General features: G+C 38.3%; 1 protein-coding gene across 1 annotated transcript in view; it reads right to left on the bottom strand.

The window, feature by feature from the left end:
- HIBADH (3-hydroxyisobutyrate dehydrogenase) overlaps positions 1-13736 on the bottom strand; it is an 81675-nt gene that overhangs the window by 67051 nt on the left and 888 nt on the right. The window contains exons 2-3 of the mRNA XM_034069177.1: positions 6046-6206; positions 1596-1705 (exon numbers count right to left, since the gene is read on the bottom strand). Coding sequence (XP_033925068.1) covers positions 1596-1705; positions 6046-6206 — 271 coding nt within the window. The remainder of the gene's footprint in view (positions 1-1595; positions 1706-6045; positions 6207-13736) is intronic.

Here is a 13736-nt window from a genome sequence, read left to right as displayed (position 1 = left end):
ACAGTACAGTGAATTTTGCCAAATCAAACTGCCCAGATTGCTGGAAATAGTCTCTGAATACATACATATAACAGTGGGCCCCACTGCAGCTTCACGTTCAAAGAGTGCCACATACTAGGCAGAACTTGTCCTTTCTCACATGATGAGCTGCTGCAGTCAGTTTGAACACATGTAAATAAAACCCACTGTGGTAGATAAAGTACTACATCATCTCCCCTAACGTTCAGAATAAGGAGCAGTTCCACAGGCTCCTTGGTAACACAGCAGGATGAGAAAGTTTACCTTTAAACACTCAGAGCCTCAGTGTTTTCTGCAGCAGATAAAGAAACTGACTCCTTCAGAATATGATCAAGGTCAAATCAGTCACCAAGGACCAGGTCACTCTAGTGTAACAATTAACCACTACTGTCAAATCATGCTTTCTTCTCTTGAATACAGTGGCTGAAAAACTGCAGCAACACAGGACTGCTTTCCACATTCCCTGCTCCCCCATGCTTTTCCACATCTAGGTCCTCAAAAGATTAACTGGCTGTATTATATCAGTAAGTACTGCAAAGTCTTCAAAGCACCACCATCCTGGATACAATTCTCTTGCAGCTGCTGGCCCAGCATTGTGGGACTGATCCAATTACCCTTCCCTGAAGAGTCTAAGTTATGGATACTTAGATCTGCTTAGCCCTACTTTGTGAGGAATTAACTAAGGACAGTAAGGGAAGGAAGCAGTTATTATTTCTGATATTACAAGAAGAACAGAAATACTCCTCCTCTACTTCATTTTCTTACCAGTCCATCTTAATATTGCCTATCATCAGTTTTAGACAATCTATTGTATTTTTGTCTTCCGTATGTTTCTTCCTTTACATTATTAACCTGGATAGCTGTGAGATCCTACATAATCCTCAGAGGTATTGAGCAGCCTTAGTCAGCCTTCCAGGAGCAGTGCACATGTGGCCAGAAAAACCTTTTCAATACTATTTATGTTTTAATTTAAAAGTCCAAAACCTGTGAATATTAGAATTCCACAAACTATGGATTTCATGCTCAGTGGAAATCTCTCCACAAAAATTAAAAAAAAAGTTTTGCATTAACCAAACTCTTCTGATAATTTCTTGTGTAATAAACAGGCAGTAAGAGTATAAATCAATAAAGCCTTGTCAGGTATTTCATGTTAATGCACTTTAATACCATGAGACAAAATGACATCTCTTCAGAACATTTAATTTATAGAATCTGAACTTAAAGAAAGAAGCACTGGAGCAAATAATATTTGCCAGCAAATATTCTAGTTATACTTGTCTGTAGTATATTACAGTAAAACAAACATGCAACTGAGAAGGTAGATAATAGTTAAGTTGCCTCAAATTCAGATGAGCTATTATTCTACTGAAAATAAATGAAGAGTTTAGCTAAAGCCATTCAAATGCAAATGCAGATTAAGAGAACTCATGTAATTAGAAATATCAATAGTGACAAAGCAGAGGAAAACATGAAGTGCCCTGAAGGCACAGCAAGAGTCACAGCAACAGCCACCATTCGACAATGTAATACAGCCATGAGCAGGACAGGGAATGCTCCAAACTGAAAAAAAAACTTACTTTAGAATTCCATTTGCTCCTGTGTAAACTTCTTTTGCATTGGGACTTGAAGGCAGCATGGTAATAATTCTGTCTGCTCTTTCTGCTACATCTGCTGGGGAATCCGTTACCTTTTAAAGAAAAAACAAAAACAAAACCAAACAAACCCATATTAAAATTATGCAAGCTTACACTTCCTGAACAAGAGATGTCAGATACATTTCCTGCGTTTGCTTTTAATATTCACAGGGCACTGGTCATAACTAAGCTATGTAAAAAAATGTAACACAGGAAAACCTGCCCTCCTAATGCAAATGTTGATTAATTGGATCCAGTAATAGAAAACAAAAAAAATCTGAAAAGGATGTCCTATCACAGAAGTTCCTCCAGAACACCTATCAATGGGGATGCTTGCATCCCACCAACCCATTCATGAACCTTCAATTCACTATAAACCACCCCTCTATATGAAATATTGCTCTAGAACATTTCTAAAGAGGGACAACAGGAAGGATCACAAAAATCTCACTTTTTTTCTTGTCTTATGTACAGCACTAGAGGAGAGGAAGACTGAGGTAAAAGAAAATATTACTTAATGCATCTTTCGGTCTCCCCTTAAAAAAAAAACCTCAGATGAACTAACTGATGTTCTCACAATGTTATAGTTGACATTTTTATAAAGGAAAATTATCAACTCAAGCATCCTTCACCAAAAGATCTGATCAAGTTTCAAAATATATCATTAGGTACTGGCAGCTAAATAAATAACAAACTGACGACCTTATTTCACCATTCCTTATCTATTGATAACTACAGGTATTTGTTATCATTTTTGTCAGTTTTGATACTAAAGGCACTACGTAAATACATTCTCCTTTTAGATACAATGCATTTATAAGGGCTCAGCATCAAAGAAAGTGTGTTATATATACATTTGTAAGCAATGCTCAATACGATCTTGAAGGACTTCTGGGATACAGCAGAAGAAACTTTCTTGACTTTTATTTGACTATAAAATGAGTAAAAGAAGAGAAGAATATATATATTCACTGAACAAAGCTCGCTCACTCAGAAAAAAAAAGAGGAAAAGAAACTGGCATAGATGGGACTTAGAAAGAGGCAGGTTTTGTTTTGAAAGAATAAGTTAATAGTACACAAAACATCTGGTATACCACACAGTTATAAAAGGAAACATACCCTAGTCTAAAGAACAAAGCTTAGGAGGAATAAATGAGGCAATTATAAGCAGAAAAGCTTCTATATCTGATTAGTTAATTTTATGACTTGCTTCCCTGGAGACCGGAGAACCTAGCTCTTTATATAAGAGTATGAAACCTTTGTCTTTAGTTCTGAGTATCTTTGGTTTGGTTCAGTTTGAATATGTATCATTAGAGAAAGAGAGAGGATGCGTGTAATTGGAACCTGCATTTATAGACATCTTCTTATTTGAAACTATTATCTCCAGTATTCTTAGAGGTTTACAAGTTTTCAGCTGAAGACTTTGACCTATTTTCACCTTTCGACCGTAAGTTGACAAACATACTCTATTGGACACACAGCTTAAAAACTACATCAGCCTCACATATGCACTCAGCTAGACAGGATATAGCTGGTTTTTTGGTTACAAATTTAAACAATTCTTAAGCGACAGAGATACACAGAAGACAAAATAGTGTCTTTAATTTATTCCATCCATGTGTTTCAAAATATTGACATGCCTTTTTTAGGAAGAAAATGAGATTAAAAATGTACATAGACTAGGACCGTACTTCCACAGCCACACAAAGGAAAATCATTTTGCTACCTTGAAGTAAGTAGCAAAAAAAAAAAGTGGGAATTGGAGTGGAATTGCCATTCTTGGCTTTTCTGGTACTGTTAACAAATACGATTAACAATTCCAGAGAAAACCTATTTACCTGGTTTAACAAGCAGTACACACAACCTCTTTTATTTTATTTGGGACTTACTGTCTTAGAAATCAATTTAAATTATTTGAAAGCTGTTCAGAAACATTAAGCATTTGAAATAATTATGAATATGTGTGTAACTTTAAAAAACATACCAAATACTAATTGCTGATTACTAACATAGAGCATACTGGCTTGGAGTATCACCAAGCAATACTCACCAAGTTCCATACATGTTCTGACACTTGCCAGTTCAAGCAAACTTTTTCAGCACGCAACTAGGCAGGTGAGACTTTTCTTCAACTAGACATTGGTTTATGCCCTTCAGTGTGTGCATCTGCTTATATCTGTCCAAAATGCTTTCCTAATTTTTTATTTATATTTATAAGTCAATTAACAATTCTGCTTGCCTGAAATGCCATTCTTACTGAATACACTAAGAAAGCTGTTTTTATGCTGCTTTATGCACCAGATGACTTCAGTAACATTCTCAAACTGTCAAATAGATACATAAACTGAAGTAAAACAACTGTGTGACACATATGTGTGAGAAAGAAAGGGATAATTATGAGGAAGGAGAAAGACAGTAGAGTGTGGAGGCAGCCTACTTGCTCACAGCACGGTTCAGTATTCACCCTTGTTTGTAGCCTTGCAACTTTCTCCAAGTTTCACCGCAAGTGGTTCCATATGCTCCTGCTCAGCCAGTTTTTCCATTACTATTCACCATCACCAGGCAGGTGGCTGCCTCCTGACATAGATTACCTCCCAGTTCTTTACTTTAGAAGATAAAGAAAGTGGAGTCACAAAATATATGGAATTATGATCAAGCATCCATCACCCTCCATATGCCTTGGTAGTAGCACTGACTTTAAAAATGGACATCTGACAACTTTACTGTCTCCTGGGGGGAATCTTTTTCACCTCTGTAACACTCCTGATGATTTTACCCTACCAGCCAGACCAAAGAGAAAGCAGCCCTTGGAGCCCAATATTCCTTCTACAGCACTTTCTACAAGGCCCCCTGGACCCACAATTTTTCAACTCCTGAAAAAAAAAGTCAGGGTAGGATTTACACCTATAGATCAAGAAGAAGAAGTTAGGTTTGCATATTTTCTTTAAGTGTGTTTTATTTGTATTTAAGCCTACCCATGTATTCCCTTAGTGATTTACGATCTTAAAACATACTTCGGGCTTTACTTTTAAAAGCACTACAGTTCAGCTTTAATATCACATGTTAAGTCTTGCAGAGGATGCCAAGGATTCTATTACTATGCCAATAAGCTATCCAAATGGGCAGCCACAGCAAAGAGATCCCACTGCAGAATACAGATTAAAAATACAACCAATTGTTCAAAACAGACTTCCTTTCCACTTGCCCAGTCTCTGACTGAAGGAGGGTCTGGTTCATTCCTGAGGGTCTCAGCTGCTTTAACAAAATAAAAAGAGTAATTAGGAAAAGAAGCTGCAAAGCTTAGTTTCCCACTTGAGGCCATGATTCTGTAATTATTCAAGGGGAGCTGCAATTAATTATCAACAGGTACATTTCATCTTTTTGGAATCTTGATATTACCTCATTATTATAAAACAGCTGCACTAAGTTTCAACACTTCAGACTTTCAAGGCATGCAGTTCCTCTGTCTAGATCTACCTACAATTTCCCTGCTGCTGCTTGAGAATTCCTTACCATCCTCTACACTGTCAAATCAGAGTATTATTTTTGCATTGGTTTCTTCTCATGTGAGTATATTCTTTTGTTTCAGTGTTTTATGCACCTATCCATCTACTCACAACCATCTAAACTGCTATCGCACTGAAGCATGTTAGAAACATTCAAATACATTTAAGACACCTAGAAATAACCCAACTATCTGAGAGACTGAAAGGGTTTCTCGGTGTATTAACAGATCAACAAAAGCAATAGCACTGACTGGAACAGGGCCAAGATTTTGCAGGGTATGTGGCAGGAAGGTAAAGCTCTTTAATGTGACCAATTTCCTTCCCTCCTTTTTTTCATTCTTTCCTCTTCTCTCACCATAACCCTCCTCACCTCCAAGAGAACAAGCACTTAAATAATTAGATTTTTCCCCTACCCCTGAGGACTGCACCTTGAAGCAGCAGGAAAGCTCATATGTCCCTATAACCCTTACAGCTATGCCAGCAGGAATTTTTAACTAGGGTCATTTAACCTGAAAAGGTCAAAGTAGGACCCAGATGAAAAGCAGCCCACTGGACATCTAGACCTGGGGGAGGAGGAAGCAGGAGAAAGAAGGAGGTGAAAGAACAGGCCATCAACCTACTCTCATAAAAAGGAAGGTAAAAAAAAAACAGCTAGAGAAGTCCAGCAAGGTAGCAATTCTGGCTAACAGCATGAAAATTACTTAGGTTAGAATCATGTCTTTGCCCACAAGTGAAACCTCCCAGGTTCCGACTGCATTCCCTATGCTGTTTTAATTCCAGTTGTGATCTTAACCAAGAAAAAAACCCAGATTATTTAGGTGCGTTGCATGCAAGAACCATTCAACATATACAGTCATTGTTGGAATAAAGAAAGTTTATTACTATACCTGAGCACCCAAGTCTTGAAATTCTTTGCAAGCTTCTGGGAACACATCATATGCAATAACTGGATATCCATGTTTTAACAGGTTTTTTGCCATTGGATTTCCCATGTTACCCAGCCCAATGAATCCAACTGGGGTTTTGGAAGCCATTGCCCTAGAACACACTGATTTCAAAACAATATATATCAATATATTTGTATTTTAGAGTAATGTATAACAATGCTGAAACAAAAGCTAGCGTGTTATCTGTTTTCATTGATTTAATCAACTTCATGCTTAAAACGATGGAAATGTGAATCCTATTCTACATCATTTAAAACATCCCAGAATGGTTTTTCTACATATCAAAAGTTTATGTGGGTGTTTCACAAAGTATAGTAATAATCAAACTTCAGCAACATCCCTGAAAGCTAAGGTCTGAGTAGGCTCAAATACAGACTTAAAACATGCAGGCTTGGCTGTATTTTTTTATGTGTCTAAATCCTAAACTGGATAGGCAAAATCAAATTTTATATATAATTGACAGACTCCTTTGCAACTTTGGTTGCAGCCTTGGGATATAGCACCTCTTCTCTAGAAATGGACTAAGGCTGTCACTTTATTTCATGCTGCCCCTCACAGATAATAACTAGACTCTTCTGATCCTGCACTCAGATACAAGGTGACAGTCTTCATAATAAATCATTGCAAATCCTTTGAGCCATGTAAATACTGAAAACTGAAACAACCTATAGCATAAACACAGTATTATGAAGTCTTAACAGGAATAGCTCCTGCGTTCTATTTGCTGTACTAACAATACAGAACTATAAAGCATAACCTACAATCTGTGGAAAATGCTACAGTTTCAGTCAGTTTTTACAAGTAGTAGCAAGTATCAACTGCTGGACAGTAAATAGCACTGCAGGTATTCATCTACTGCAGTTACCATCTCATCACTCCAAATTGGCACAATTTGGCAGTGCTGAGATTTCTTTGCCAATTCATAAAATAATTTCTCCTTTACAACAAAGGAAAAGGTTATGCAGAATAAACACTTGGGAATGTGGCATCTAAGCAGCCAAAAAGAAGGCTAACTAACTACAGAACTACTGTAACTGAAGCGCACATACAGAGAATATGTCTAAGCTAGATCGAGACTCTAAGAGGTCCCAATGCTTAGTAAAGAATCCTCTCTAGGCCAATAACACTTGATTAATCATTTTAAAGTCTTTCTGACTTCAAGCCCCTTTTTAGCCAGCAACGGCCATGCTCTTTGCTCTGCAGCACTATTTTGGAAGTGTCACATTTAATAAATCAGGTCCGTTGAGAGAACTTTGGTCTGAGACAGTTTCCACGGATGCCTGCAGCAATTACATAGCTAGAGAAGCAGCACAGTTTAAAAGAAAACTGCACTGGGAAAACGTTGAGTACAAACTGAGATAAGTAATGAAAAGAGCACATTGCTTTTTTAGAAGTGCTAGATGTCAGATCTAGGAAACAAATTAACTAAGAGCCTAAACCACCATCATGAGCCATAGTAATCATCTTGGAGTCTTCTCATAGTTTCTGTGAGTCAGTCTTACCCAGTACATCACTTACACTACTCTAAAATTGCTCCTCTTGTTGGCCCAAAGATTCCAGCTTCCTGAAGAGGTTCAAGTCCTGGTTTTCAGCATCTTTCTTTCTCCACCCCTTAGTACCAGGGGATCTTATTTACCTTGACTTCAGCAAAGCTTTCAAAACAGTCTCCGCTAATATCCCACTAGCCAATGTGGAAAGTATGCACTGGACTGGATTGATGGATGAAATACCGTCTGGACTGTTAGGCTTAAACAGAAATAATTAGTGGTTTGAAGACTAGCTACAGTCAGTTATGTGTGATGTTCCTCATAGGTCATCAATACTGGGGCTGCTGCTGTTTAAAAATTTCATCAGTGACTCTGGTGACAGGATGTAAGCACCCTCAGCAGGATCACACATGACTCCCAAATGGGGGGAATAGCTGAAAAACTGCAGGGCAGGACTACCATTCAGAAAGGTTGAGGACATAGGCCTTAAGAAGTTCAACAAAGACAAACACACTGTCCTGTGGTTGGGGCAGAAGATGTCATGGCAAGCTGAGGACTGGCTACACAGGTTGCAGCTCTGCAGAACCTGTGGATTCCCATAGAGAACAAACTGAGTAAGTAGTGCATCCACGCAGCAAAAGATAGATGACATAACACGCAACATTAGCAAGGACATACCGAACAAGTCAAAGAAATTGGTGATTCCACCCTATACAGCACAATACACAAGAGATGTGGTCAAACTGCAGACAGCCAGCAGATATCAAGTATTATGACCAAGGAGCTGGATGATATGGTGTATGACCAGAGGTTAAGGGAACTGTCTTTGCTTATCTTGTATAAGCAAAGGCTAACTACTACGTATAGAGTGAGAGGAAAGAAGAGTTACAGGGCAAATGAAGCCAGATTCTTCATAGAAGTGCACAACAATAGGACATGGGACAACAGCCAGAAGCTGCAGGAAGGGAAATTCCAGTTGGAAATAAGAAAAGCATCCCTGATGAGGAGGAAGGTTCTGCACTACAACAGGTTGCACAGAGAAGTGGTGGAACCTCTATCCTTGGAGCCACCTTGGAGCACTCGGAGCAACCTGGTCTAGTGTCAAAGATAGCCTTGCTTCAAAACCTCCGTCTTCTTTGTGAATTCCAAGTAACCTTATCAGAAGCATAAATCTGGCTACCATGTTTAGGCTCATTCTTGTAGACTCTTCACTTTTAATCTGATTGCTGCTTTTCTCATACTATCTCATGGACATCTAACCATCACCTCAAGCTAAACATCAAGAAATCTCTTCATCATCTTCAGAAAACTTTCTTGATACCTTTTTTTCTGTATCAGAACACCAGCGGTGATGTCTGTCACTCACACCTAAAGCTTGGAAGACCCATCCATGATCTGCTTAAATTTGATCAATTCCTCTTTCATCATATCTGAGATCTCAGCTACTTCAGAATATGGTTATCTGGGTCAACTGTATAGAAATAATCTTGCCTTGATTTTCATGGAAATACTGGGAATTCAGAAGGACATTTTGCCCATGCTACCTTCTGTTGCCCCTTCTTTGCATCCTGCCATACTTTTCTCTATTATGTCACCTAAGACTGCTTTGCTTTGACAACTTTTCATGGCTATCATCACATCTTACTATGAAGACATCAACTGGTAACTGGACTGCAATGACAGGCCTATTGCCAACAAGCATTTCTATTACTTCTCTCAGGCAGCTGTCCACAATGTAAATATCCATGAAACCAACTCATTCTTCTACTGTAAGATCTTCCTTAAAAATCATAATTTTGCAGTATTGCCACAGGTCATAGCAACAGCTAATCTGGAATACAAGGCAACATGCTGTTGGTATTATTAGTTTTAAGTCACCGTAGTCTATTATCCTCCCCTTTGTCTGTCTCTATTGATTTTCTCTTGTCTTAGTTCATGAATGAGGGACCACTTTCTTTCTGTGTGAACTAGGCCATATTGAAATCCACAGGAATTGGGACCTGTTAAGAGAAACAGTCCTATTCCTGATTCGGTTTCGGACTTCTTAGTCTGGTTTAACTTTTCACAGCCCAGTGTTAAATTAGACACTTTACAAGTATATAATTCAATAAACAGCTTTGAAAAAACTCCAGATCCCCAGGTACTCAAATAGAGAGAAACTGCTTTCAAGGACTGACGAAATCAGCTCACAGATGTACCTGATTTCAATTAAATTTTAATCAACTGCATTTAGAATCATGGCATATTTTTTAATGACTGCTTAAGACAGTGGGGGGTTGCCAAACAGAAGATGTTTAAGAAGACGTAATTTTTCACATCTTCATATTAAATGAAACTCCACAGATGCTACCATGGAAAGTGATGTCCAGCTTGAACATCCAGGCACTGTTTACCATTCGATAAATGGTACAGGGTCAGTTTTGAAATAAATGTGTAATTTAAACATTGGTATTCTGCAAAGCCACATACATATAAGCTTAACTAATCCTGCCAATTATACGAGCATTTTCAGAAACTGTCCCTGTGGCATTGAGTCCATTTTACTTCAACCATAAAATTTAAAGTAACCTGCTGCAATCACATGGCTGGAAAAATGCCCAGTGCACATTCAATTTCTAACAGAGGACAGAGAAGCAACAGAAGGTACGTTCAAAATAAGCACTGATACAATGTGCAACTAATTCTCCTTCACTGGAAACAGAACCAGCAACACAGATTAATCTATAGATCAAGTTAATAGGCAGCAAAACCAGCTACAGCTACACTGACTCCAAAGAATTCTGGCTTTCCCCAGGAGATTCTTCACCACACTCTTGAGGGAACATGTGCTCACAGAGCCCCATGACTATGGAGACTCCATTGATGAGGAGAATTAATTTATGTCCCTCCTGCCATATTGGGGGTTTACAGACAATACAGATTGAAATGTTTTGCTTTGAAAAGTCAGCCTACAATAGTAGCACTTGACCTAATCTACAATTTCATTAGAATTTTACCTTAAGAATAATTTGATTAAAAAATCATTAAGTGTTTACGAATCTTCGAATGCCTTTTCTTGAATAGAACACATCCATTAAGAGAGCAAATTCAGGAACGCGCAGTTTGCAATCGTGACCATAGAATACCTGGCCTGTCGATGACCTAAAACTTGTCTTTTCAAGCTTCTACATAAAGGTACTGAAACCAATTATCTTTTTAACCTGAATGATTACAGTTACAAGTTTAGATGTTTACCTTTCATTTTACACTGTCTCCCAGCCTAATGACTCTTACAGTTCTGAGAAGAAATTTCAGCTCCAGTGGTGCCTTGAATTCACTGCAAATACCAGACTGCACAGCCACTACAATATGCAGTTCAGAGGAAATCTCTTAGTATTTAAACAGAATGGAACTAACAGCTGGATAGGACCACAGACAGTAGAGCTGGAGAAGGTCCAACATGCTTGTACTCAGAAGGAAAGCACAGCCTAACCGGCCAAGGACAGGACAGAGAAACCAGCAACTCTCAACTATATTACTTACTTTTTGGCTTTATAAAATCTATTTTGAACCGTGTTCTCAAAAATTTCTAGCTCTTAGGATAGAATCTGTGGCTCCACAGTCAAATTAAACCAATAAATCCGGCACAAGAAAGAACAGCCCACACATTCATGTCCCATGCAAATTTCCTAATCAAAGTTGCATTAATACTCTTCATCTCTCTGCATCAGACAAACTTGAGCTCTTTCCCAACCCAGTTGGAGAGATTTAACATGGCAAGATTCACAGAGGAAGCTCAGCTACTGATGTCACTGGTTTTGCTCAGGAAGTACAGTTGCATATAAAGTAAGGAGAGGGACGCAGTTGCATACAAAGAAGGAGAGGGACACAATTCAATATAAGCCACTAAACAAAGGATTTTACCACTGATTTAGAATCATCACTCTGGTACAAGAGAAGACATGATCCCTTTTCTCCTTCCTGTCTTGAAAAAAACGAAAAAAGAGGGCTTCTGTGTTCTGTGCAGACTTCTCTACAGAAACTTACAAAACCTCTGCTGATCTAGATCCTGGAGGGAACTAGATGGAGAAATACAGGAGTTAAGTGAGGCCAGCTGTACACAGGCAGAATTAGGTCTTTCTGCTCCTAGCAACTTTGCCAATGGAATTTAAATTGCCCCAGGGTCACAGGCTTTTAAAGGTTATGCAATGATTTTCAGAACTGCACTCTGCCAAAATCATAATTTAAGAAGATTATCCGAATCAAAATTTGGCTAGCTTTACACTAAAAACATCCAATTTACTTATCATTGCCTCCGTAAAGGTCTGCTGATGAAAACCAGACGTGCAATCCTGCAACAGTCAAGAGTCTTCTTACCTCAGTTTTCTTATCTATAGCTATATCTCATTAAGTGTTTGCTAATACATTAAGGACAAAAACATGTAGGAAATACTTTTCATCTAAGAGTATCAAGTGTACACTACACTTGATCCCTCTATTTAGTAATGTGCTTGACTTCTGTCATGGCAGGTCTTTCTGTCATAATCCTTGCTTGGTAATTAACACTTCTGTGCAACAGAGCATGCAAAGATTTGACAGTTCAAACACAGCTCCTGCAACAACAAAAGTACTATTTAACTATTAAGTGAATGGGCCCTTACTATTAATTCAAAATTACTTGTAAAGACATGTTCTTTCCCTAGTAGGGTACTGTCTCCTCTGATGAACAGTTCCTAAGTTGATGAATATTCATTCACCAGAAAAATCTTCCTTTCTCAGCCATGGCACCTCATTAACCCCCACTTTATCCCCTCTAGTAGTCCCCGGGAAGGGTTTTTCCACATCCACCAAAAACGTATTTCCAAGTAAGGTCATATGCACCCTCTCCATGAAGCACATTTGCCAGTGACTGCCAGCTGCAAATCACAATACAAGGTCTCTTGTCTAACTTGGTAATACATGAACATACACACTTTAGATGCTCCTTCAAAATCTAAACTCTGTTATTTTCCTCCTTGATGATTTAACAGTCTCTAGTATAATCATACAGAAGAAAGAAACCATCATGGTCTGAACCAGCTGCAAAGAGCAACTGACAAGAAATTGAGGAGCATTCGTAAGTGAATGAAGATAGTCTGCTCACTAACCAAGCTGTGGTGTTGGACAGCTCTTGGATCTGGCAGAGTTCTTTCATTAGGATGGCGTTTCACTCAGAATGACAGGTGAAGAAAACACTGATCTAAAGACAACTTTTAGGCTATTCAAAATTAAAGAAAAGGATGGCAAGCCTAATAAGCGCATTAGAGATGGGGAAACCTCGACATATAACTAAGCAGTAGAGCTTAGCAGTTAAGAAGTCTTAACGCTTACACTTTCATCCCATAAACACTTGTCAGCGCCAACAGGACTTGCAGCAGTCAGTACTAAGCCAGAGGATAAATGCTGTGGGTAAAATTATGTTCTGTGGAAGTTTCTTGGGAAAGTCACAATTTCTGCTTAGACTCAGTCACAGTTTCTCACTCAGGTCTTCAGGCAAAGACAAACTGTACTTTTCAACTTTAAGGGCCAGTGTAGTGTTTTTGGTTGCTTCTCACACCTGCGCTTACCAGCAAAAAACAAGATCTCTTCCATCTTCTCTACGTTAAATATGACCACTGGGATATTGACAGTGTATTTCAAAGCTCTTACAGAAAATTCCACCAGCTACCATGCACTGAAAGTTCAAAGTACATTGAAAGCTATTGATGTGAACTGTGTTATCACAGACAGTACTGAATACACAAACAGGTCTCAAGTTTTTAACTTTACTAGCATGTGACCAATATGCCTACTGCACCTAAGCTATTACTTAGCACAACACCAGAGGTGCAACTGTAAAAAAAACATAAAAATCATGCATTAATGAGAAAGAGTCAAGCAAAGATAACACTGAAAGCTAATTTCAAAATTGTGTCACTTTTCACTGATCAGTTTAAATGAGGTTTAAAGGAGAATTACAAATGTTTAAAAGTTACTTATAAGTAATTGAGTAATTCTTGAAACACTTTAAGTGTCAAGATTTTAGAACCATATACCATTAAAAATACGTATTTCCTCCTCTTTGCTACTTAAAAACTTTCACCAATTTGTTGTGGAGCCTAACTATACAGTGGCATACATGAACCA

Source organism: Melopsittacus undulatus, chromosome 1, assembly GCF_012275295.1.
Source record: "Melopsittacus undulatus isolate bMelUnd1 chromosome 1, bMelUnd1.mat.Z, whole genome shotgun sequence".
Classification (NCBI taxonomy): domain Eukaryota; kingdom Metazoa; phylum Chordata; class Aves; order Psittaciformes; family Psittaculidae; genus Melopsittacus; species Melopsittacus undulatus.
This window is presented reverse-complemented; position numbering and strand designations above follow the sequence as displayed.